Source organism: Mixophyes fleayi, chromosome 2 (assembly GCF_038048845.1).
Source record: "Mixophyes fleayi isolate aMixFle1 chromosome 2, aMixFle1.hap1, whole genome shotgun sequence".
NCBI classification, from domain to species: domain Eukaryota; kingdom Metazoa; phylum Chordata; class Amphibia; order Anura; family Limnodynastidae; genus Mixophyes; species Mixophyes fleayi.
This window is the reverse complement of record NC_134403.1, coordinates 73,841,408-73,866,906: the sequence shown is the minus strand read 5'-3', so window position 1 is coordinate 73,866,906 and position 25,499 is coordinate 73,841,408. Positions and strand designations below refer to the sequence as shown.

The following is a 25,499-nucleotide window of genomic DNA, read 5'->3' as shown; positions in this document are numbered from 1 at the left end:
ATCCCAATATGGGGAAATCCAAGTTTTTCTCCTGGTTTGGAGAATGCAACCTACTTACTGTGGCGAGAGAAAGGTATTCTGGTCATTAAGGACATTTTTGACCCGGGAGGCCGAATGAGGTAATTCCAGCAATTAAAAGAAAAATATGATCTACCAAAGTCATTTTTTCATGTATCTGCAGACTCAACATTATATACAATCTATACCTTCTTCTGTAGACTTGAATGTGGATGGCAATTTGGTGGATGATCTGGCCTCTTTGTTTTATACGTATTACCTTTTAAGAAATGTATTTGGACCTGATAGAAAATACACAAGTTAGCCCTTGGAAAAGCATCTGTAAAAGTTGGGAGTTGAATATTCCTAGTATTGATGACCCTGAAATACTGCTTAAATACCATGACTATTATGAAAGCACTGTCTTCCGCAATGTTGCAAGAAGTTCATCTACGAGTGATTAACAGAGAATATATTGCAGAGAACCAAAGGAAGTATATGGTTCCAGATGAAACTGGTCATTGTGTAAAATGTCAGATGATGAATGCCTCATTTTTTCATGCTATGTTGGAATGTTGTAACATAAGTAAATTCTGGGATAAGGTGTTGTGTTTTATAAATACCACATTCTCTCAAATTAAAGGAATCGGTCCCCATGTTATGTGCTAATTTAGATATATGGAAACCAGATATACCGGGTAAAGACATTATCCCTATAATTATACTTATGGGGACTATATCAAAGAGTCACATTAAAAATTGGATAGTATGTACTACACCTTTTTTATTAGAACATTTATACTTTGATAGACAGTCAACAATACAAGATGTCGAAAAAGGAGTGGAAAAGTGCCACAGAAAATGGGGTGGGTAGAGAGATAGATATAGATATATATATATATATATATTATATACACTGGTTGAAAATCAACAGAAACATATTATGCAACCATTTGAGTCTACTAAATGGCACTTATGCAGACAACTTGGCACTGGGTCATAATTTGTGATGTGGTAATTAGGGTCTCAAAATGCATATATTGATGCTAGATGTATAATGATAAAAGATTTCCCGGCCACTCGGCTTAACACCCATAGTAGAAGAAATGGAAGCGGATGGCACCACTGCGGGTTTAATTTCATGCCTCAAGTGACGCTGCATGTTTGCGTTGATTGTTGATATCAACTATTTTGACATTGATACAATGAATGATTTTTCCTGCCTTTCTTTGGTTTTGTGCTTTTTTTCTTCTTTTTAAATTTTGCTCTCTCTATTAATACACTTTCTAATTGAAATTTTTTATTGAACAGTGAGAATTCTGTGTGTTTTTTTTTTTTTTTTTTACACAAACATGGGCTCTATCATTGTTGTAATATAGACAACTCATTTGTGTTGATATTATATATTATTCCCAATATCTAACTGTACAAACCTGCCTTTTGCTGACCTATGCTCTGAAATTTGTACATTTCTAGCTCATTGTTTGATACAATAAAAAATTGTTTAACAAAACTAAAATGTCTATTAACTATTAAATTACCTACTAATCTTATCCACACAGTTCTAAGCAGCTGCAAATCAAAGTTCCATCGATCTGCTTAGAGAATTAGACGTTTAACGAAGCTTCTACCCAACCATCTAACACTGCACACAGCATATCTCCTAACTGACCAGAGTAAGGAGGGACAATCCTGCTGTCCAGATCAACGGAAAGTTGTAAGGTATGTCCGGTTATTCATGTGGGTAATTGTTTTGAGGCAAGGGGGGAGTGACCAACCTATGGTGCTCTTTTCATGTGTGGCCACCCTGCCATGCCACTATAACATAAAGTCTCTTTCTTACAAAGAGTACCAAAACGATCTCCCCCTCATATTGTTGGTTTTATTTGTTCAATTGCAGTTATAATGACCCCATTTAGATCTCCGCCCATGTTTCTGTATAATATGTCTCACCAGACTGTGCCGCATATTTTTTTTTTTTTGTTTCTTTTCGTCTATGTTCCAAAAAAAACGTACACGTAGGGTTCTCATGGTTTTACCCACATACTGGATACCGCATCTACATTCTAGGACCTAGGATGTAGGTGGGTTGACAGCTGAGAAAATCCTTAATTTCATCTCTATAATAAAATAACAGTTTACTCCCTTATGTTGAACTAACGGACAGGTGATACACTCATTCTATTACAGTTTTTGTTTTTTCAATCTCCATTTCTACCAAACTTATACTTTAAGTACATTTCTCTCTTTTAAACAAACTTCGTGCTAAATTTATTCTTTAAGGTCTCTCCTTTTCTGAAGACCACTCTTGGGCCTTCATTTGTACACTTTACATTTGTAGAACTTCATCAAACTCCAATAATGCAACATTCTTCTTTATAGGTTTCTTAATTTCTACTGCATAGGTATTGAATTGACTGACAAAAATAAAGTTTTCCTGATCCGTCTCTCCCCCCGAGCTATCAAACTAGACTTATTTAATTTGCTTATCTCAGAAACGTTTCCTTATGTGTACAATTTAGTTGTAGTCTCAGAAATTGACCTTTCAGCATATTGTTTTCTAGACTTTCAGATGACCACTTCAATAGTTAAGAAAATTGTCCACTTTAGTAATAAGTTTGTTATACTATCATCTTTAATAGAAAGGGCAATATCCAAGAAATTGATGTTACTCGCTAAACAAACTAGTCCAACAGCACTTTTTTTTTTTTTTTTTTTTTTTAAAGGTGCTCAACAAAGGCTAGAGAACTAGACATATCCCCCTTTCCAAACAAACAAAATCATCTATATATCTGCCATATAGCATCAGGATTGCCCTGAATGAGCCATCCCAAATCTTATATTGCTTAAATAGGTCCATATAAAGATTAGCACCTCTAGGAGCAAACCTGGTGCCCATAACAGACCTGTGAATTTGAGACAAATAGAGAAATTAAAATGTATTAAAAAAATAAATAAAATATATATATATAAAAATTCAGGATAAACACACATTGTGTCCCCTCAATGCTACAGTCCAGATCAAGAAAATATTTTATTTTTATTCTTATCAATACTTATTCATATGCAGGGCAGCCAGGAATATTCATAACTTCATGCCAAGTAAAAAAGTGAATACAGAAGAAACTATATTACACAAACAATAAATGTCAGCATGTCTAGACAAATGCTGCATGTTTTATGTTTAATCACTTGATGAAAGAGGTACTTTGTGGCCAGATATTTTAGCTTCTCTGCCTTATGGCAGAAATAAAATATAGGGCCTGTTCTTTTCAGAGGGAGCCACCACACTCTAATAGGACAGACTGCCTTGGACCTGTCCGAAATGCTGGTTGCTTTGAGGCAGAGGTGCCTGTGCCTGTGCCACTGGCAGACAGGGCCCAGTGAGGCCCTGAAATTGCACTGGTGGAGGAGCTGGAACTTGGATCTCTGCACAAAGTAAGGCACTCACAATGCTTGCAAACACTATTTCTTTGCCCTGGACCTATGACTTTGCAAGAAATGCATTTATGAACACTAGCACCTTTTCTACATCTATTTATTTTGCGTCACATCTTCAAGACTCTTATGGGCAGCCTTTTGTGAGAGAAATGACGATCCAGTTCCACAAGGAAATCTTTATCTATACTCAGGAAGAAAGTGGCCTATCTGAATATTGCAGCAGAGGTGGGTCTGAAGACTCTTGCCCTCTAATTGGCCTAACTGCTGTGGACATAGATAGGAATGGGTCACCTCTATTTTTGGAAGGGTTGAAAGACCCAAGTCCTCAGCACAGGCCCCTTTTGATGGTAAGTTTATGATTTTCAAACAATTAGTGACTTTCTATAAAGATGTTAGAGGTTTTATATCTGGTTTGTTTCGACACCTAAATGTGTAATGTTATAATTGTTGGCTAAAAATGACCACTTTTTTAAACTTTTCTATATTTGAGACACTAGAAAATGGGATTTTTATACTTCAGTAAAATCCGTTTCTCTTAATGCATTGGGGGACACCGGGAACATTAGGGTATAGAGTAGGGACAGGCAAACTGACACTTTAAACTTTAGTTTAACCAAGCCCTATACCCCACCTCCTGTCAGAGCCTCAGTCTATGGTTAACCAAGCCCACAGAAAGCAGAGAGAGAGAAAACAAGAGAATAAACTTAACCAAACAACATTCTCTTAACAAGACAAACATGTCACAGAGAAGGAGAAACAAGAGAATTAGGGGGGGGGGGGGGCGCCCGGTGTCCCCCAATGGATTGAGAAACGGTTTTTACGCAAGTATAAAAATCCCATTTTCTCTGTCATCCTAGAGGGACACCGGGAACATCCAAAAGCTGCCTCACAGGAGGAAACGCTCAGAAGAAACGGCACAAAGCACCTTTCTTCCAAAACTTGCATCCCTGGATGCAAACACATTAAACTTGTAAAACCTGGTGAATTTGTGTAGAGTCGACCACGTGGCCACTTTACACAGCTGTTCACTGGAGGCACCATGGCGGGCCGCCCAGGAAACACTTACAGACCTTGTAGAATGCGCCCGGAGATTATCTGGGACAGGCTCCCCAGCCCCACTATAAGCCGAATGGATAACTGCCGTAATCCACCAAGCAATACTCACTTCAGAAGCTGGCCAACCTCTTTTGTGAGCATAGTAGATAATCAACAGATACTCAGTCTTGCGCAGTTTGTGACCTTTTTACATAAACTTGCAAGGCACGGACGACAGAGGTAACGAATAGACTCATTGTTACCCGAAGAGGAGGATTCAGTCAGAACAGGAATGACAATGTCCTGATTTAGAGGAAATCTAGACACAACTTTAGGAAGGAAAAAGAGGACTTGTTTCGAAGAACTGCCCTGTCTTTATGAAAAACCAGCAGCAGAGACTTACAAGCTCAAGCAGCAAGCTATGAAACTGCTCAGACCCTGCCACCATCAGACTTCTCTCCCTCTCCTCCTCCTTGGGCCTCACCCAGTGGACCTCCCCCCCCACCCACCGTCTTGGTCACTCCCTCGACCTTGTCTTCACGCATCTCTGCGAGTTCTCCAACTCTCCCTTCCCACTCTGACCACCATCTTCACTCTGTCCTCCTCCCCCACCTAAAGCCACCCTCACCAGACGCAACCTTGAAGCGATCGACCCCATCTCTTTCTCCTCCTCTTGATTCTCTCATTGCTCCCATTCCCTCCCTGGCCTGCCCAGGCATCCTGCCTCTACAACCACTCCCTCACTACTGCCCTTGACGCTGTCGCCCCTGCCTCTCCCATCCGCCAACGCCGTCTCATCCCCCAACCATGGCACTCCAAACTCACCAGCTTCCTCAAAAAGTGCTCTCGCACTGCGGAACGTCTCTGGAGGAAATCTCGCTCCCTGGATGACTTCCTTCACTTTAAATTTATCCTCTCCTCATTCTGCTCTGCCCTCTCCCTTGCTAAACAAACCTTCTTTAAATCTCTCATTTCTTCTCAGTCCTCAAATCCCCGCCGTCTTTTCGCCACCTTTAACTCCCTCCTTTCTCCCCCTACCCCCCCTCCGGTCCCTCTTTCCCTTTCAGCTGCTGACTTCGCCACTTTTTTCTCATCCAAAATTGAAGCCATCAGACTTAACATCTCCTCCAACCCCTCTCCCGCTGCCATTATTGCTCCACCCCCCTCTAAAAAACAACTCTGGTGCTCCTTCTGCCCCCACATCAGGCGATGAAGTTCGCTCCCTTATTCTTTCCTCTTCTCCCTCCACTTGTCCTCTTGATCCCATCCCATCCCCTCTAACATCCTTCGCGCTCTCTCTCACTGCCTGCTCCTACCTGGCACACCTCTTTAACCTATCACTCTCCTCTGGTGTAGTACCCTCCTCATTCAAACACGCTCTTATCTCTCCTATCCTAAAAAAACCTAACCTCGACCCCACCTCCGTCGCCAATTATCGCCCCATCTCTCTTCTCCCCTACGCCTCCAAACTACTAGAGCGGTTAGTCTGCTGTCATCTTACCAGATACCTCTCAGACAATTCCCTCCTTGACCCTCTCCAATCTGGTTACCGCCCCCTCCACTCCACTGAAACTGCCCTGGCCAAAGTCACCAATGACCTCCTATCAGCCAAATCCAGGGGTCACTTCTCTTTACTTATCCTCCTTGACCTCTCTGCAGCCTTTGACACCGTGGACCACCCCCTCCTTCTGCAAACTCTTCTCTCTCTCGGCCTCTCTGGTTCCGTCCATGCCTGGTTCTGCTCTTACCTCGCCAATCGCACCTTCTCTGTCTCCACATCCGGCTCTTCCTCCGCCCCCTCCCCCCTTCAAGTAGGTGTCCCCCAGGGCTCCGTCCTCTGCCCCCTTCTCTTTTCGCTCTACACTTCCTCCCTTGGTGCACTCATCTCCTCCTTTGGTCTTCAGTATCACCTTTATGCTGACGACATTCAACTCTACTGATCCCTCTTCCTCCCTCCTGTCTCGTGTATCTGACTGACTCTCTACCATCTCCTCCTGGATGTCCTCACGCTTTCTCAAAATTAACATCTCTAAGACTAAACTCATTGTCTTTCCTCCCTCCAGACTCCCCTCCCACCACAACCTCTCTATCGTTGTTAACAACACAACCATCTCCTCTGTCACCCAACTCCGTTGCCTGGGTGTCACCCTTGACTCCTCTCTCTCTTTTGCCCCCCACGTCCAATCCCTTGCACAAGCCTGTCGCTTCAAACTGCGCAACATCGCCCGCATCCGACCCTTCCTCTCACAAGACGCCACCAAAACCATCAACCATGCACTTATCTCCCGCCTTGACTACTGCAACCTTCTCCTCACTGGCCTCTCCCTCTCCCATCTCACCCCCCTCCGATCTGTGCTCAATGCGGCTGCTAGACTCATCTTTCTCTCACGCCGCTCCTCCTCTGCCTCCCCTCTCTACCAGGCCTTACACTGGCTCCCTATCCCCCACAGAATACTCTTTAAACTTCTCACTACCACTTACAAAGCCCTCTCCCTGTCTACTGCCCCCTACCTCTCTGACCTCCTCACCATTCACACTCCTGCTAGCTCCCTGCGCTTGGCTAATGACCGTCGCTTCTCCTCCACTCTAATTACCTCTTCTCACTCCAGAGTCCAAGACTTCTCCCGAGCTACCCCCCCCCCCCCCCACACTTGAATGACCTCCCTCGCTCCATCCGTCTTGCAAAACTCACCTGTTCCTGAAAGCCTACCTACCATCCACTTAACCCCTCATCCACTCTGCTTGTTCTCCCCCCTGGTCTCTTCTTCTCCGTTGCATCACTGCCTCCCTCCGTGCCTGTTTTGTCCACCCTCCCTTAGGATGTAAGCTCGCATGAGCAGGGCCCCTCTCCCCTCCTGTCTCCATACTTACTCTTCTGCTCTGCCCTCACTCCATATGTCTGGCCAGGGTTTCTGAAGCATTGGTACTTCGTGTTTATTGTTCTGTAATGTTTTACCCTGTATGGTCTACTATTTGTACTATGTAAGGCGCTGCGGAATCCTTGTGGCACCTAACAAATAAATGATATTATTATTATTATTAACTCTGTGGTTCAACTGAGATGCCATCATGTCGACATTCGGCTGACCCCATCATTCTACTAACTGTTGAAACACCACCGGATGGAGGGACCATTCTCCCGGGTGAAGAGTCTGCCTGCTTAGGAAATCTGCTTCCCAATTTTCTATTCCGGGAATAAAAGATGGCCATGAGGGCCGTAACGTGAGCCTCGGCTCACTGAAAAATCTTGTGAGTCTCCCGCATGGCCAAGGGGACTCTTGGTGCCACCCTGAAGATTGAGATATGCCACTGCTGTGACATTGTCTGACTAAATCTTCACTGGCCTTCCCTGCAGCAAGGGTTGTGCACTCATAAGACTATGAACCACTGCTCACAGTTCTAAGACATTTATTGGAAGCTTGGATTCCTTCTGAGTCCAAAGCCCCTGAAACAGAGTGGGAAGACAGACAGACAGACAGTTTCTTCCTCTTTAGAGAGGATGTTGCAACCAAACCCTGTACAGAGGATGCAAGACCCTGTACCTGGCCGGCTCTACAGACTCCCACGGGGCAGAAACAGTTAAACCCTGAGTTTGCAAACTAGAACCCATGTCATTCGCTACAGAGGTAGCTAAATCTGAAGATGGAGCAGCCAGCGATTGTGACCGTACCAACTGATTAAGTTCAGCCACCGTACTAAAGAGACCGAGCCCAGGCAGGTTCCGCCATATGAGAACAAGCAGCTGCTGTTTCACACGGTGTGCTCTCCATGGGGGCGACAGGTTACACACAAAACCTGCGCGCCTGACTGCCCAGACGGTAACTTAGCGTGACAGACAGCACAGGTGAAACTCAGCATAGATGCAAGACCAGCCCTACCACGCATGGATTTTTCCCTCTCTGACATGTTAACAGATGGGACAAAAAACAAACACAACACAGTGTAATAAACAATACAGATAACAAGCAGCACACAAACATGAACAGAAAGTAAGCCTGCAATACAGCCAATGAAGTTCCCGAGTGTAAAAGACAAACCTTTGAAATCAACAACCCCCAACCCTTTACCTTACAGGACTCAGGACAGAAAAGGGAAGAAGCTCGAGCTATAAAATGGCTGTCTATTCTGGTGTCTGCACACAAGGAGTGAGGGACCACCACGGAGGAAGTGCATTAGAGGAAACCACTCCCCCCCAGGGCCCAGCACTGGGGATTGGCTATTGTTAAAACATGACAACCACCTCCACCAATCCAGTGCCTAGCAAGGCTCACTATGTTAGTGACCCTAGCCTGACCCCGTTCCCTGAGCTAAAGATAGAAAACTTTTTCTTTTAAAATGACTGCTCTTAGTAAAAAGCAGTCTGCTCAGGGAACCACTGCGATTTTCTACCCCCCTCCCAGCACTATGCTGGGAGAGGGTTTCACTTGCCTGCTGCCAACCCTCCTGACGCAGTGTGTGCTATCAGCACAGGAGGACGGACACAGCCTGCGGCCACAGTGCCCGGCTCCTAGGAGGGCTCAAAATGTTGGGAGAGGGAGCAGGCAATTCCACGGCACCTCCGCCCCCCCCCCCCCCTGCAGACAGCGCATAGTCGCCAATGCTGTGCGCTACAAAACAGACATCCTGCGCTGTTTGTTGACTCTCCCCGCTAGCTGCAGGCATGGGAGAGTTATGAACAAGTGACCGCACGGAGGAAGGGGAAGCCTGTCTACCCCGAAGCCTCCCACAGCAGCCGGCAGACGGGAGCTCTGAGTGACAGACGCCTATGTGGCTCAGAGAGCCGCCGGTTGTCACACCCAGGAGACAAGTCTCCAATTAACGAAAAAATTAAAACAGCCCATTCGCCAGGCACTTAAACTAGACAGACTGAAAGGAGGTGGGGTATAGAGGGGGAGGAGCTATGGCTTAGTTTAACTAAAGTTAAAGTGCCAGTTTGCCTGTCCCTACTCTATACGTTAATGTTCCCTGTGTCCCCCAAGTATGACAGAGAAATATATTTTAATTTGTAGTGTATCAGGTTTCAAGATTACAATCATGAAATACTAGCACAAAGAAAGAATGATACACTCTCAAACTATATACAATAAAAATATTTAATATTATGACAATTAAAATACTTAGCTTCGATAGGTTGTTAGATACACGCGTAATTCCCCGGATTTTCAGCATGGAGATCCCACATTCAACAAGCAAGTTGAATCATGCATCCTAGAATACTTTAATGGAGGAGATCTGGCACAGCCTTACTGACTCACCAGCTAGGTCTCCAGAAAGTCTGAACTATGCCATCTTATATAATCCTTTTCCTTACACTAAAGTGAATGCTGATGCAATATGGGCAGTTGATGACAGTATCATTCTGAGTAAAACAGCTAAGTTTGCAAACTGAGCAATTACATCCATATATTGCTTAACAAACATTACAACAAATACTTAAGAATACACAAATACTCTGTCTGTTGTAAAACCAACATTACATTAAGTTGGTAAATACCCATTGTCTGAGCTGAGCTGAAGGACATAGTCCACTATACTAGGTTTAGGGAAAACATGGCCATAAAAGACAAGTAAATAATGTGATGAAACATCACAGACTTAGTATCTGTTCATAAAGAGAGACATAGAAATCAATGATAGACTCCATCTTGTTCCATAATTAAAAGAAAATAATACCATACTGCTACATGTAGTGTGCTCAAATTCCAGCTGACAGCCAATTCCAACTGGAGCTGAAAAAGACCGAAGACTCAGATTGATGTGAAAAATCCAAACGTAACCAAGATGCCACAAGATCTCATGGAGAGAACTGGGTAATCATGAGATCACTGAGGGTGGTGGCAGTGGGAGAAGATACAGGATGCAAAAGTACAGGTACTATATACACTGCGTAGCAAACATCTGAATGCTGTGCAGAAATGAACAAGCTGTCAGAAAAAGTTAAAGGTTGCAATCTCTGAAGCATCATAGACCGCTCAGCTTAAGGGTGATGTTTGTTAAGGAGATAATTAACAGTTGTATGTAGGCATCTTCTCCAAGCATTATAGCAATAAAACATGTATTAGTCTACAAATATTAACACATTTCAATGAAAAGAGGCTCCAAAATAATGCTGAAATGTAGTGAAAACTGACCAAGGACGTGAAATTAAAAGAATAACTCTGAACAAACAGATGTACTTTATTTTAGATTATGAAAGCAATACATTTGCATAAGTAGGCCTTTTCACAGCCAGTCCCCCCACACACACAAGAACAGAGCTCACTAAGCACACCTATGCAGACAACACCTTACACAACAAAAAAGTGTGCACCAGTTTGCTATAAAATTTGTGTTTAAAATTGCAGTTAAAACACTGGGAAAAATTAATAAGTCAAGAAGAAATATTGCACTTAAGTTACACATTTATGTTTTGCTTTCAAAATCTTAAGTCTGCTAGTAGTTTGAAATTAAAAATGTAATTTAAAGGTTTTATCCATCATGCTGCCCTCACAAATGTAAATGGTTGATTTTTAAAACTATAAAGCTTTTAAAAAAATAAATAAAAAAAATAAAATAAAAAAATATTTAAGAGTAATGGATCAAACTGAATCAAGATCTTTGGTATTTTGGCAGAATAGCAACAACCAGTGTTTTGGGTTTCTTTTTGAACACTTGCAGAGTTTTCCGCTTTCCTCTTGCATGTGGCATCCCGAAAGTGGGGATTCTTTTCTGCCAATCAATGCCAAGTGGAGGAGATTCATGCCCCAAGCTGCTTGCACAACAAGTCAGACGGCAACACACAAGCTATAAAGTATCTCATGTGTGGTGCAGTCTACACTGGGCATAACTTGGGGGGTGAATAAGCCTCATCATAAATTTCCACTGATCTTTATTAGAATGTAATGTTGCATTTTGTATATACTCCTAGAAGACAGACAGAAATGCATCCAATAAGTGTAAAAGAAACTACAGAGCAGTTTGATTAATATTAAAATAGAGATAATAGGACAAAAATGTCCAGAAATCTTTACAACTTTCCCCTTGAAGCGAGTTGGTGCCAGAAACATGAGCAGTGCTGGAAATAGCCAATCAGTGAAAAGAGTGTGAGACAGAGGTGGTGGTGAGGGAGAAAGCAAAAAGAGTGCCATGGCAACAACTAAACCTTTTTTGGGGTTTTGTTTTTTTTTTTTTTTAAAGACTTATTAGTCAAGTCTTAATTCTGTTCCCATAGCTCCTACACAAAAAAAGGGGAACATTGTATCAAAAACTTTTACAGATTTGAATGTGAAAAGGTGCTCTAAATTCACAGCATTGTAAAAAGATATATAGCCTTCATCACAGTTCAAGAAGATCCCAATCCTTTCAGGTCGTTTCCGAGGATTCAAGAGTGTGTCTGGATTGGTAAAGGCATAGTATCTATCTGTATACAAGCCAAGTAAACCTATTGCCCATATTCCACCACTGGGTTCAATTTTAAAAGCTCCTCTTCTATGTACAGACTGTCTAGCAACCCCAATAGTCCAATATACGCCACCTCCCACTTCGACTTCCCAATAACGTTTCCCAGATCGATATCCAGTGGTTGCCAAAACACATGGTTTTGAATCAAATCTCTCAGGACATGGAACCAAATTCAGGGCAATGTCAGTATACTGAACACATTTTTTGTTGCAGGTTACAAGAAGATTGGGATTGACAGTTTTAAGGTCCAAGGACACTGGAACTAGAAAGAGAAAATGTTATTTTTATTTTTTTTTAATCAAAAAAACAAAAACAAAATACAAACAAGAAAGTGGAATCATGAAACGCAGTACGCTCACCAGTAAACGTCTTGAAATAGTCTAATGTTTCTGCGTTCGCATGCTGATTTCGTGTTATTGACTTAGAAAGAACTTCAGAACGACTGAAAAGAGAGAACACAGGTGATTACCATTCCATATAAGAGTTTGAGCAGATCTGCTTTTATACCCTAGTGGATAATAAATTACCTTTAGATAACTAAAGCAATTTACAATAGTATAACATACAAATTGGCATTTTTTTTTATTTATTTTTTTAGAATTTTGAAACAAGTGAACCATTTAGGGATACTGTCAGAATACCATTTAGTGTTTGTGTATGGTTTGGGCTGCTTTGACTAGTATTCAGAACAATAATAAATCTTCCCATAGGTGAATATATTTTGTTTAGGATCACCTGGGTCAAACAAATTGTACAACTCTTGGTTTAAGAAGAGTAGACTTTAAAACAAGTTTTGTCTTCATAGAATACCATGTTGGAAGGTGATCGAGGCAAAACAGACTTTGCCTAGGGAGGGAGTCTAATTCAAGGGTTTTTATCCCACTTACTAAAGCATGTCTGACCAAGGGTTTCTACTTTAATAAATATAACCCCTACCTGTTTGGGTTTATATTTAAAATTGCACACAAATAAAATTTTCCCTAATCTTTTAAAAGTTACAACTCCCTAATTGCACGGAACGAATCATTGCTAGAGTCAGGTAAATGTCTACATTTTTCTATAATTGTATGCAATATAAAATCCAACTGGAAAATAAATACTTTAGTTGTCATAATTCAGGATGCAAAACTACATGTTCAATCTGAATTCAGAACCCCTAGTGTATATCGCTCCATCACATTACTGCATATAATTAGTAATGCTAATTTGTCAAAGTATATTTCCTTTCTAGAAAAGTTTACTTTGAATTGATTAGGGAAAGCTGGAGAAAAAGCACAAATCCTAAAATGTGTAAAAGGTATATTACAAAGAAAAGGTTACCTGCTTAAAGAGGTTTTCAATTCCTGTTAGGGTGAAAGGAGAAAAAAAAACATGTATATTAAAATCAGTGAAAAAAGGCTTACTCAAGAAAATACCCCACAAATGTAAATATTAACCGAAGATTCAATTCTTTTGGTCAGCATAAAAGATATTTAGGGCAGTCCACCTAAAAAGTTTGGTGTTGACGACATATCCTAAAATTGAGGATTCCCTGTCAGTTTTTACATTAAATCCCTTCACACAAATACTGCTCCAAAAACTCTTACACCCAACTACACCATTATTTAGCCCTGTTCCAACCATCTATATGTTGGTTAAAACAGAATTTACGCCCATTGTTTAAATGAGATACTGACCACTGCCAGTGATGAACCAATTCTCAAGACATAGCAGCCTACCAAAAAAGTAAATGTTGCTCACTAAAAGGATGGGAAATAAGTGGAATAGAAAACTGCAACTGCTTGTATCATCTGCTGCACTGACCATATTCCACTGCCTGGAAGTGCTTCCATGTTTTATACCTGAAGAAAATGATGTTCGTGTGGCAGACTTGAGGGTGCACACCTCAAATAAAGGGTTGGTGCACAGATCTCAGCTGTTTTGCTAGTTTGTAGAAATATTGATGAAAAAAGTATTTTTGAGAGTGCCCATGCAATCACTTCTTCCCAATTTTGTTTAATCTTGAAAATATTTTTTTTTAAGAAAATGATCTACCTTACTAGAGACATGTGCATGCAGCTTTAGCAATGAACTAGCATACCATGCTGACCAATAAGGCATTGCACCCTAATGAAGTTATAATATGCACATGCCAAAAAAGGCAATTAAGCATTACTGTAAATAAATGGGGTTTATTTGGGTTTTTTTTACATTTGAACCCAAGCTTTATTTGAAAGACAAAAATCATCAATCCCTCCTCTCCTATACACATGAAGTTTTCCTGGAAAGCTCTAACCTTGGGTGGTTAATGACAATGTAATGCCATGTAGGATGTGGGCAGGTGACATGTTGAACATGCGTGTTTTTGAAGTCCACCTTCTTTACCATAAATCTATGGCTAGAGATGTTCTTCACTTAGCAGGATAAATGTTAGTTTGCAAATCACGCATATATTGAGAATATACACATTTCAATAGTTAACTTCGACCCAACATTTTGTTTAGGTGGCCCCTGCTTATGACAATCTTCTGTTCCTTCTTATGCTTAGCTTCCTCTCCTTCTTCCTCATGCTCTCTATCAGACACCCCTCCTGCAACCATTGCCACAAGACCAGAGCAGATAACTGAGCAGGGGGAAGCCACTGTATACACAGGCAAACTTGCATGGGTCTGCTGCTTTGCTTACTAAGGCATCAGAACAGAACTTGGCAAGCATGTGATTTAAACACCCACTCCACAGAAGTGGTAATCCAGGAAGGAGGTGTGAACATTATCCGAGTGTAATCAGTACACCAAATCATAGGGGGTTTTTCATCTCATTCTCTTAGTTCTCCATCTAATCTTTAAGCAACTGCTGTATGCTACTAGAAAAAGTAGTAAAGCAAATGTAATGGATATATCAGGGGAAACATTTCTCACCTGATAAGTTTGGCCTTTTAAAGAAACACAGTTTTTTTCAAGATCTATAATAACTTTCTGGAGAGAGGACAGCTTCTTATTTAGTCTGGTTATGCTTTCATTTCTTCTCTGTACAATGTTTTTTTCCATCTGCTCCAAACGATGAGCAAGTGTTAATTCTTGGTCAGCCAAATGTTGACGCAAAGCTTCAAACTCTGCAGTAACAGATTTCCGTTTCTGCACAACTTCACCCTGAGGTAAAAAACAAAAACAACTTAAAACCAAAACATGCAAGTACTGCTCTCAACCCCAAAATATTAATTAAAAGAAAAACCCAAAACTTGTAACAATTCATCTGTCAGACATATGTCAACATTTTTTGCTATGTGCTTGTTAAGTGACAATACTTTTATTTGCTAGGGTAGCGGAGTGAAATTTTTTTTTTCTGTAACAGAGCTTTATTTTGGTACCATTTTTATTAGAAGTTGTTTTTTTAAAAAAAGTTATAAAAAGGTTAGAGATAAACACGCAAAAAAAAAAACCAAACACCGTTTTATGATTATTTTCGTTCAACAGTTTGTCTGCCCCGAGAAAAGTGTACAAAAAGGTCTCTGAAGTGATCCTGTTTAATAATAGGTATTTGTTTTCTAGTTAAGGGGGAAGACAAGGTTTTTTGCTTTTTTTAAAAAAAAAACAGAGAGCTAATCTAGTGGGTCGTTAAGACAAGAGCTCTCTCCTGCAGGGTGACCCTGGTGAATACTGTATAAAATGTACAGTATTCAATCACAGCCCAGGTATGCAGCAGTATAAACACTGTGGGAGTTACCTAGAAAATGGAATGGCTATTTTTGTACTTAGCCTCACTGCAGTATAATCTGTATTATGCTATTTTGGACAAAGTCTATTATTTATTAGCAAAACCTGAAGCTTTAGAGCCTTTTCGTCCTCTTCACTTTTGCTTTGCACAATATCCGCAACCTCCTTTCTTAATGCTTGCAGGCGGTCTTTAAGCTCAACCTGTATAGGGGGAAAAAATTTTTTTTTAGATATTTTAATGCTAACAGACAAACGCAAGTGACAGCAATTAGAAATTAACATTTCAAGGTAAAGCCTTTTGTTGAAATTTAGAAAACCATAGTCCTTGACGCAAAAATGTTATGCAGATTATACTTCTATACATGTCAGTTACATGCTATATGTGCAACTGCTGCCAAGTTAGTTGTCACATGAAGTGTTGGGAGGGTTATTTATACACCAGGGGTAAGCTTTATTAGACAAACTAAAATTGTTCAATTTATACAAAGTTCAGTGTCTGCCCATGACTACCAATACATACACACGCTTGTAAATAGAGCAAAACTGACTTTACTGGTGTCTAAAAATTCTTCAGCGTTATCAGTAACCATTACACAGAAAAGACTTAATACTTCCTAAATAGGACTAAACTGGAAACGGAAACTCCACTATCTTGTTCGTTAACTAGGCCCCATTCTTCATTTCCTTAAAATTAGGATCTTCCCCTTTTCATCCCTTTTACATACCTGCCTTAACTAACTGTATTTGCCATTTTAAAAACTACTTGCTTTATCCCAATGTACTTCGCAATACATATAACAAAGAAATCAGTATAAATATATGCAGGGCTATATACATGCCCTGAAACTCAAGGGAAAAATATATACAAAAAGAAAAAGTTAATTACTCAGAATGCAATCATTCAGGCTGCAATTATACTTTCTGGTTCTCCCCTTCATGTCTTGATGACTTGTTTCATAGTTATGATTCATTAAATTAAGATGATAACAGACAGGTGTCTGTATGTATATGTCTATGTGTGTGTGTGTGTGTCTATATTAGGGAATTTAGACTGTAAGCTCCAATGGGGCAGGGACTGATGTGAATGAGTTCTCTGTACAGCGCTGCGGAATTAGTGGCGCTATATAAATAAATGATGATGATGATGATGATAACAGACAGGTGGTGCCAGATTTCTCAGCGATATAACCTGTACGAGCTCAGCTCTCCAGTCATTACTGAACTTATCAGATAAACATTTATTTTTTTAAATTCTTGCAGATTGGGCACTTTCACCCGTCTCAAGGTTCCTGCCTGCCAAAAAGACCTTTCTCGACCTTTGAAACACTACCAGGATCTCCGACATAAGCGAATCCTTGAACAGAGAGGAAAGGTTTGAGATCTGGGAACACAAGATGCATCCAGCTCTGTGTGTAAAGATCAAGGAAAATTAATACAAATTATTATATCGTTGATATTATGTTCCCATCCGATAATGTAAAATTTTTCCTGATGCTTTCAATAGATGTTGGATACAATGTCCATCTCATGGTACCTTTCTTCATGCCCCAAACTATCTGAACTGATAAGTCTTCAGTCTTGCAAATTGACCTTCCACTCCTGCCTAAATATTATTTTAATTACATAATTCCACTCATCTATTACCTGGCCAAAGATGATACAGCCTACGTAGGATTTCAAGAAATTCATTTGTACATCCTTCATAGAGTATATCTTACACCACTCATTTACGTATGATGGGAAATAAAATCTCTGAATGTCAAAATGCGGTAATAACACATTATAAACGTGCCATTTGTTGTGGTAATGTAGTAAGGTTCAAAGATTCTGGTTATATGTGTAGGAGTGTATCCAAAGTACAGGGGTAGATGTTCCCCAGATAACGCCAAGTATAGGGCTAAAATGGGCTAGCCCTAGAGAAAACATGTATTCAAACACATTCAATATGACAACGTTGACCAAGCTCACCATAGCAAGGATGTGGATGGCAGAAGATGCCCTATTTTCACAATTGGGTGGGCTAGGTCAATGATACTCTGGGTCAACTCATGAACGATCCAAATGTTAGTGTTGTATATGTAAAGTGAGTTTCTACTATCTGGTTAAGATGCATGATGTGACAATATAACCAGCCTTCAACATTAGATACATGAACAAACAGAAATAACATTTTCTTATTAAGTATGATACATTACCTATTATGAGTGTATAGTCAAGATAATAGAACTAAAAGTAAATAAAATTAAATAGCAATAACAAACATCAAGTGTATTGTGATGACAAGTAATAAAAACAAAGAAACAAATAAAGAGATCTCAATAATACAGTAAAGTTCAAACCTAGAGGACTAATATTTTGGAGGTCCAGGGTTTCAGCCTTGGAGATACTGCAATTATAATTCCCTCCTGTGAGGCTGCAATCCCATAAATGTAATTTAGTGACAAAATCTGTATGGTGAAGTTTAGGTCACCGCCATTGCAATCAAGATATATATATTACAGTAATATTAATGTTTGAGTTCTGGAGATATGATACAGGTTATTGTGGTTGTGACTTCCACAGCAGCTAAGTTTGATAAATAGAGTATACACTGACCTGTAATCACAGCAACAACATTTAATAAAGTAACTTAGTGCAGTAATAGCTTCTACTCATTTTAGTTTGCCTTTTTCATACTTCACCTCAAATGTCTTTGTTGATTCTTCTACTGGTATTACAGCATGAGTCCGATGATACACAGACTCTCTGCATATTACACAGATTTCTTCTGCATCAACTCGACAATAAAATTTCAACAGCTCTTGGTGCTTTTTACAGCGTTTCCCATGTTCCTGATTTACATTTGCAACAAGCAAACGGTTTGAAATTTCCACTACATTCTCCACAAGGCGGTTGGGTCTTAAATACTTCCATTTTGATATCTTCCGACACTGGGGGCAAGAGAAATTGCTGCAAATCCCTCTCCATGTTTGAGAGATGCAAGATCGGCAAAAGCTGTGCCCGCAGTTTATAGATACAGGGTCTTTGAAGCTATCAAGGCAAATGGGACAGGTAACTTCATCCTCTAAGTCTTTAACAGGATTGTTGCATGCCATAGCCATTACTCTAGGAAAGAAACACAATTGCTAAATAAGACGCGACATCAGAAAATAGAAAGAATGACAAACAGTATTGACAAATTGACTGGATGAGGTGGGCCTAATTTAATGGTGTTAATATTCACTGACTGTTACACATTCCATTATGAAACACTTTAAAAATAAATAGTGTGGTTCATTAAGTATGAATGGACGCAGAGCAGTGTTTCTTAACTCCAGTCCTCAGGACCCACTAACAGTGCAGGATTGCCAGGTGACCAGTGAAATAATTATACCACCTGCTACACTGTCAGACAGTAATGAATACACCTGTGCTCCAGCAAGGAGATATGGAAAACATGTACTGCTAGCGGGTCCTGAGGACTGGGTTGAGAAACACTGATCTAGAGGAACAAGGGTGCATTTGTCAAAAAGGACTCAATGGACCTTGCTTAAATACTAACAATTTATGGAAGAAATGTTATCCATCACTACACTTCTATTAACATAACAGGGGGGATTCAATTGCTGGTGATGTGGCACCAGACATCACCGGGACATCCAGCACTTTGCAGGCAATTATTTTAGGAATCTTCGCTCAGTTTTACTCACACCTATCTACAAGATACAAATTGTGTTTAATATGTAGACTTGTTGGGTGAAAGCACCCTCAGGGGTAAATGTTTGCATTTGGAGTAAATTTGTGTCCGGTTAAGTTTCTCTGCCTTGTCTCCTAGAACGGCTGCTTATATTCAGAGACTATGGGGCATATTTAACAAAACTATTGAAAAGGAAAAAAGGTGGTGTAGCCCATAGCAGTCAATTAGATGTTCACTTTTAATTTCAAGAATGTACTTGATAAATTATAGCAAGAATCTGATTAGTTGCTGTGAGCAACAGCTACAATTTTTCTTTTCACCAATTTTACTAAATCTACCCCATAGTGTCTCCTAGCTACAGATTAGATTGATATATCGGATAAGGTTTATGGCATACCAAATGCTATGCCCTAGAGGCCAATGGGGGATTATACAAAATAGAATACATCTAAGCACTACCTTTCATAATTCATATTTGAGAGGATCATTGTACGCATTTATGATCAGTGCAACAAGTCCCATCAAAATATGTGAAACTTAAATGCTAGCCCCATAGAGAAGACATAGAAATAAAGTATTGTCCAAATAATGTACCCAATTTTCTCATGTTTCATATGCAAATAGCTGGAAAATTCTGACCTGTCTGGTGAATGTTTTTCCAATTGGCATTTTTACAATATTTAAATAAAAAATTAAGCATTGTGACTATATTTGCCATATTAAACTGCATTTAATAAAGTTTAGCCTTTGTTCTTAATGGATCTACGTTTTAGATATTTTTTTGTTTGTTATTAAAAACATTATATTACTAAAGAGGGGAGTTGTTTGGTTTACAATAATGATTCATTTGGGATTGCATTGCGAGACAAGTCACTAAGTAGTCGAATAATTCTTCAATGTATCAGCTTTGGAACAAAATCTTGGTGGAGGCAGAACTTGGAAGATAATAGTGAGTGTAAGATATTTTGGGGGAGGAGGGGCTATTTTTATTTTGTTTGTTTTATACAGACAAAGTTGCTTGAATCTGATCAACCCCAGACGTCATTGCAGGCTCAGACGAGCCTTGTTGCGACAACTGGTTTCATTCAATTGCTCACTTATGTTAGCAGAACAAATATGTTTACATAATTATTCTTTGAAATTAAAATTTTGCAGTTTTTGTTTTAATGTTTCTGTTCTGCTAATATGCAAGGGATGCAATGATGCCTAGCATGCAGGTATCTGCACCATTAACACAGTTTATTCAAATTATATATTGAATAGATTTATAACCGCCAAGATAGACATTAATTAAAATTATTATTTTTTATTTTTTTTTACTAAGCTACACCTATGTTGGACTATATCATATACATGTTCATTTGTGAATAAGACTTTTTTTTAATAGTCTTATGATGAAGTCACACTGTTTAATTGTTATACACTATGTTCCTTTGTAGTTGCTATTACCCGAAGAAGGTGTAAGACTCTAAAAACATAGCGCTGTCTCTGTTGTGGCAGAATAAACATGGTCTTAAGTAGAGGGCGAGACACATTCTTGAGCACATTATACCCTCATTTCTACTTGCACATATATTTGGAAGGTAGTTTGGAAGAGCCCCTCCAAATGGATTAGAGCACCTGATCAGAAGCCTGAATGTATTAGTACTAGTGGTATGCTTTAGGGAGAGCAAATGTTTAGATTTTAATGGACAGTTACAACAAGATTCTTGAAGTCTTTAGTAACTTTGCTACTCGAATTAAATAATCCACATAAAAGTCCTACGGGCTTGTTAGAGGCTAGAGCTCTTTACAACCTTTGTGACTCAAGCAAATGCAAAAGGAGAGATGGAAAACTGAAACAGAAGTAGCAATGACAATCTCCAGTAAACCCTACTAGTACTTGCGTGTGGTGAAAGAAGCCACTATCTAGAGGTGTAACATTTGTAACATGAGAATCTAGAGATGCATACAACACTTTAAAAAGTGTTGCAGCTGTAAGAATGGACATGGGGCCAGTACAACCAAAATATCTAAACAAAGTTCCATCACACATGCCATTTGGTATTTTCTACAGCTTTATTTAAAGCAACATTGGAACATGGGCCACTTCCAATATTTCAAAGATAATCCCTTCGTCAGATGTGGACACCTGATGACAGCTGCTGTACAAATCCTTCCTACATGAGCAATGAATATGTATCTAGCCACATAGCACTATATATTATCCATATAAAGCCATCACAAATATTTGTCAAGATCTTTAAGAGTTTAGCATGTCTACCTGAATCTTTGGTGATGAAGACTGCAGTGTGCCCCCACTGCACATATAACAACTAACCCTATGTCTAGCAAGTCTTTCACTCCCTTCTTTTACATAGGATAAAAACACTGGAAAAAAAGGGCGTAGGGATGGGTCACCTTATATTTGTAATTATTCTGTCCTGTCATACCACATGGAAAGAAAACAATCTTATTGTCATCCAATTGTTGCCTTGCATGACGTGTTAGTAAATCAGGAACAAACCTAACTTTTTTTTCCCCCACATCCAACAAGATAATAGCATGTGCCAATTATAGTACTGTAATCAGCAAGCATTGCATTGTGTAATATGTACAGAAAACAAAATTATAAAAATTAAAACAAATTTTGCAAAAAATAAGATCTTTAACAATAGATAGAAAACATTTTACAATCTAATTGGATGTAACTAAAAAGAATTGTAATGCCGATATACTACTCATTATATTCTAGCAAAATGGAGGTGATGTACAAAACAGCACTTTAGTGCTACCCTTGTCATTACATTTTTCAGTTATTCTCCTAAACTGCTACATGGCCAAGTCTCATTCATGATTTAAATTAGGGGGTAATTAGGCTATTTGTTACATGCATCAGTTGTGTGTTTGATTATTATATGGCTCGGGGGTGCAACTACAAATACATCTGTCACAAGGTAACACGAAGTTGTGGCCTAGTGCAAAATTCAAATCCTTTGCCAGGTGGAAATGCTATGGACCCCTTGGCAAAGCAATGGGCTGCTCCAAGAACATGCCCTCTACATACCAATATTCTTGCTCTGCAAAAGTAAATGTCATTTTTGCATTGCACAGCAAAAATAGATGCAATAGTGCTCCCATCAGCTTGTGCAAAGTCCTGCTCCAGTAACAACACCAACATTTTGCTCTGAAAATCCATGGACAGCAGGATCAGAGCTGATTTTTCACTCCATCTCTGCCATTTTCAGCATCATAATTGATTTATATTTTGTAAGTCTCCACTAGCAGAATAAAGCAGAAGTGCTCCCATTCTGATTGCTGGGGGTTGCATTATTTTTACCCTGTGCATGAATCATATGTCCTCCTTTATATTTTACATTGGCAGTGCAATATGATAGCATCCACTTCATTAACTCAATTAAATATGCAGAGGAGAAATCTAAATTATGACAACATTCCAAAAAGCTAAAGTACAATTATGTGCAATAAATTGTTTTATGAATGGCAAATTTAAGATGGATCACTAAAGTTTGAGAATTACACGTTAAAATCTCCTATTTCCATGTAAACCATTACAAGCAGCTGATGACCCTGCTTGTAATGCTGCTGCTCACTATCACTGATTGGCTGTGAGAAGAGCACTTTTTACCATGCGCTCCACGTGATCAGGGCCTATCAATGACCTAGAGAAACAACATTGTTAATTACATGGGAGGGTGTTGGAGGAAAAAAAATTAGTTACCATCAGATGTTCTATAAAGCGAATGTTAACAGGCTACAGACCAACAATAGCTGCTTTAATAATAATAGCCACATGAAAATCTAGTAGTGTGTGGACAGAAAATATAATATTTATATATATATTATGGACAAAATGTATTCAAATTTGTGGGAGGTCACAGATAACAAGGATTCTGTAACATACTAAAGTGTGTTTAGTTTGTGCACTAATGAGGGCCTTATTTTGCTCAATTCAAGATGCAACCAGACCTCTAATAACCTGGGGTGAGTGGGGAAGGGGGGGGGGGGGGTTCAAGAACCTGCAGATGAGTAAAGCTAGACTCTTTAAATAGAATAAGAAATTTTCAATGAATTTTTATGAAATACTGAATTCAACATTTTTAGAAAAAATAAGTCTACTTGCTCCACTACAGACAGGATGAATTCACTATGGTCAAAGTAAACCATTCATAGCAGTATTAACTTAAAAAAAAAAATAATAAAACAAACAAATCCACCACCATTATCAATAGCCACAACCACATTAATAAAAATCCTCACCTTTAGATTCTATTGGTATATAATTTCTACCATGAACCCCATCCATTCAATAAGCACTCAGACTTCTGATGCTAAGCAGTAGTGGCTGTATTTAATCAGATTTCGTCATGCAAACCACTTGGGGATATCCTACTAAATTAATTTCAAAACTAAATGCTCACATTGCAATTTATCTGTGCCCTATTAAACTGGAGAGCCCAGCTCATTTGAAACCGCAATCTTCAGCTGAGTTGGAATGCTGGGACTTGTAGTTCTGCAAGAAGTGGTGAGCCACAAGCTGTCCAAGTCTGTTTTAACAGTTAACACATAAGCGTTAACAGTTTGTGGAACAAGTTTATTACTGTACTTGTCAACACATTAGGTGTATTCAGAACTAGAAACACGAAAATAAACATCTTATTTAGTAAACAGTAAAACAGAGAGATATTTGCATAGGAGAATGTTATACAAGCAAACCTGAACCAATCACTATGAGTACACAATGTAGGAAGGAGTGAACAAGGAGTGAGGAGCACACCGTACCTCCGGCCTGCGCTCTGCCCTCTTACTACTGGAAGCAGCTCTGCAAACACACGTCCAGCAGCGCTACTAACGTCTTTGCGGTCATCCAATCATCGGCGTCATCAGGCAAGCCAATGGTGGTGTAGCTCTCACAGGTCTCCAGCGCTGCAGAACATGAGAGAACAGGTTTGATTGGCTGTCTGGAGTGCACAGTACCGTGGACCTGTAGTTGTCCAGTACATCACATCACCTGGATAGGCGGCAGTTGCCGGGTGTTTATAAGCCCCGAGGTCAGGTTATCAGGGTCTTTCCTGACCTGGGAGTGACGGAGAAGTTCAACGAGGAGAGAACGTCAATGAGCTTTAGCTACAGTCATGAGAAAGGAGAGATTGTCCATTTCTTAATGAAAATTTTACAAATGAAGCTCGAATTGGCAAAGTTAAACATCCATAAAGGAGAAACCTGTGTAATCATGTAATACTCTACCAGCTAGACTGTAGCTGCTAGAGTAATGATTCCTAATTAGCCATGTAAACTATGACATGACATTGACGACTGAAAGCATTGCATAAAACACGTATTTGAACCAATTTAAGTCTCTTATTCGGCTCCTTTGTGGGTTTCAGTAGTTACATTCAGTATCAATTCAGTAATATTATGCGCTATTAAATTATGCAATACACAACCGATTACTAACACAAAAATTAAAACGGAACATTGCAATATAATAAATATACATTGGAGAATACGAATGTCTCTAATCTAGTAAGTGATGTGATAGATTACAATGATTCTATTAACTAATAACATAAAAACACAAATATATAGGTGACTATTTGATCAAGACCTTTGCTGTTGTTCTTTGGCTGAATTTTCCTGCAAATAAGAATTTTAGGTTTAATATAGGGCAGTGTTTCCCAAACCCAGTCCTCAGGGACCCTTAACAGTGAATGTTTTCCATATTTTTCGTTGCAAGAGCACAGGTGTATTCATTACTGACTGACTGACACATTTTGAAAGATCCACTTGTACTAATTATTTCGCTTGTGACCTGGAAAACCTGCACTGTTAGGGGTACCTAAGGACTGGGTTTGGGAAAACACTGCTCTAGAGACCAAAGGCAGGGGGAGTTGGGGGACATCTGCTCCCTGGGATTGTCCCATAGGGACTGGGTTACTGAGTCACCTGCATTTTTTTTAACCTTTAAAATGTTCCTAATAGGCTGCAGAGCTGAATCCCCCCGAGCTACAATTTGCCAGCCCTCCCCTGCTACATGTTCACACCCTAGATTAATATTTGCAGTCAAATGACTTATGGTTTGTTTTGCTTTGCACTGTGGTCCAATGCATAAACATCATAAGAAAGAATTATGTCCTTTCATCCGGTTGAAATGATAATGTCTTGGGTCAGCTCAGTATGTTTTGTACAGGACCTTTGGTATATTAATTGCTTAACTA

General features: G+C 39.6%; 1 protein-coding gene across 1 annotated transcript; it reads right to left on the bottom strand.

The window, feature by feature from the left end:
- Positions 1-9,552: 9,552 nt before the first annotated feature.
- LOC142141127 (E3 ubiquitin-protein ligase TRIM39-like) lies at positions 9,553-24,155 on the bottom strand. Its single transcript, XM_075199275.1, has 7 exons — positions 24,064-24,155; positions 18,287-18,710; positions 15,711-15,806; positions 14,811-15,041; positions 13,234-13,256; positions 12,273-12,355; positions 9,553-12,175 (listed from the first exon to the last, which is right to left on the bottom strand). The coding sequence occupies exons 2-7, from the start codon at positions 18,704-18,706 to the stop codon at positions 11,655-11,657; spliced, it is 1,374 nt and encodes a 457-aa protein (XP_075055376.1). The 5' UTR covers positions 18,707-18,710; positions 24,064-24,155; the 3' UTR covers positions 9,553-11,654.
- Between the last annotated feature and the right edge of the window lie 1,344 nt (positions 24,156-25,499).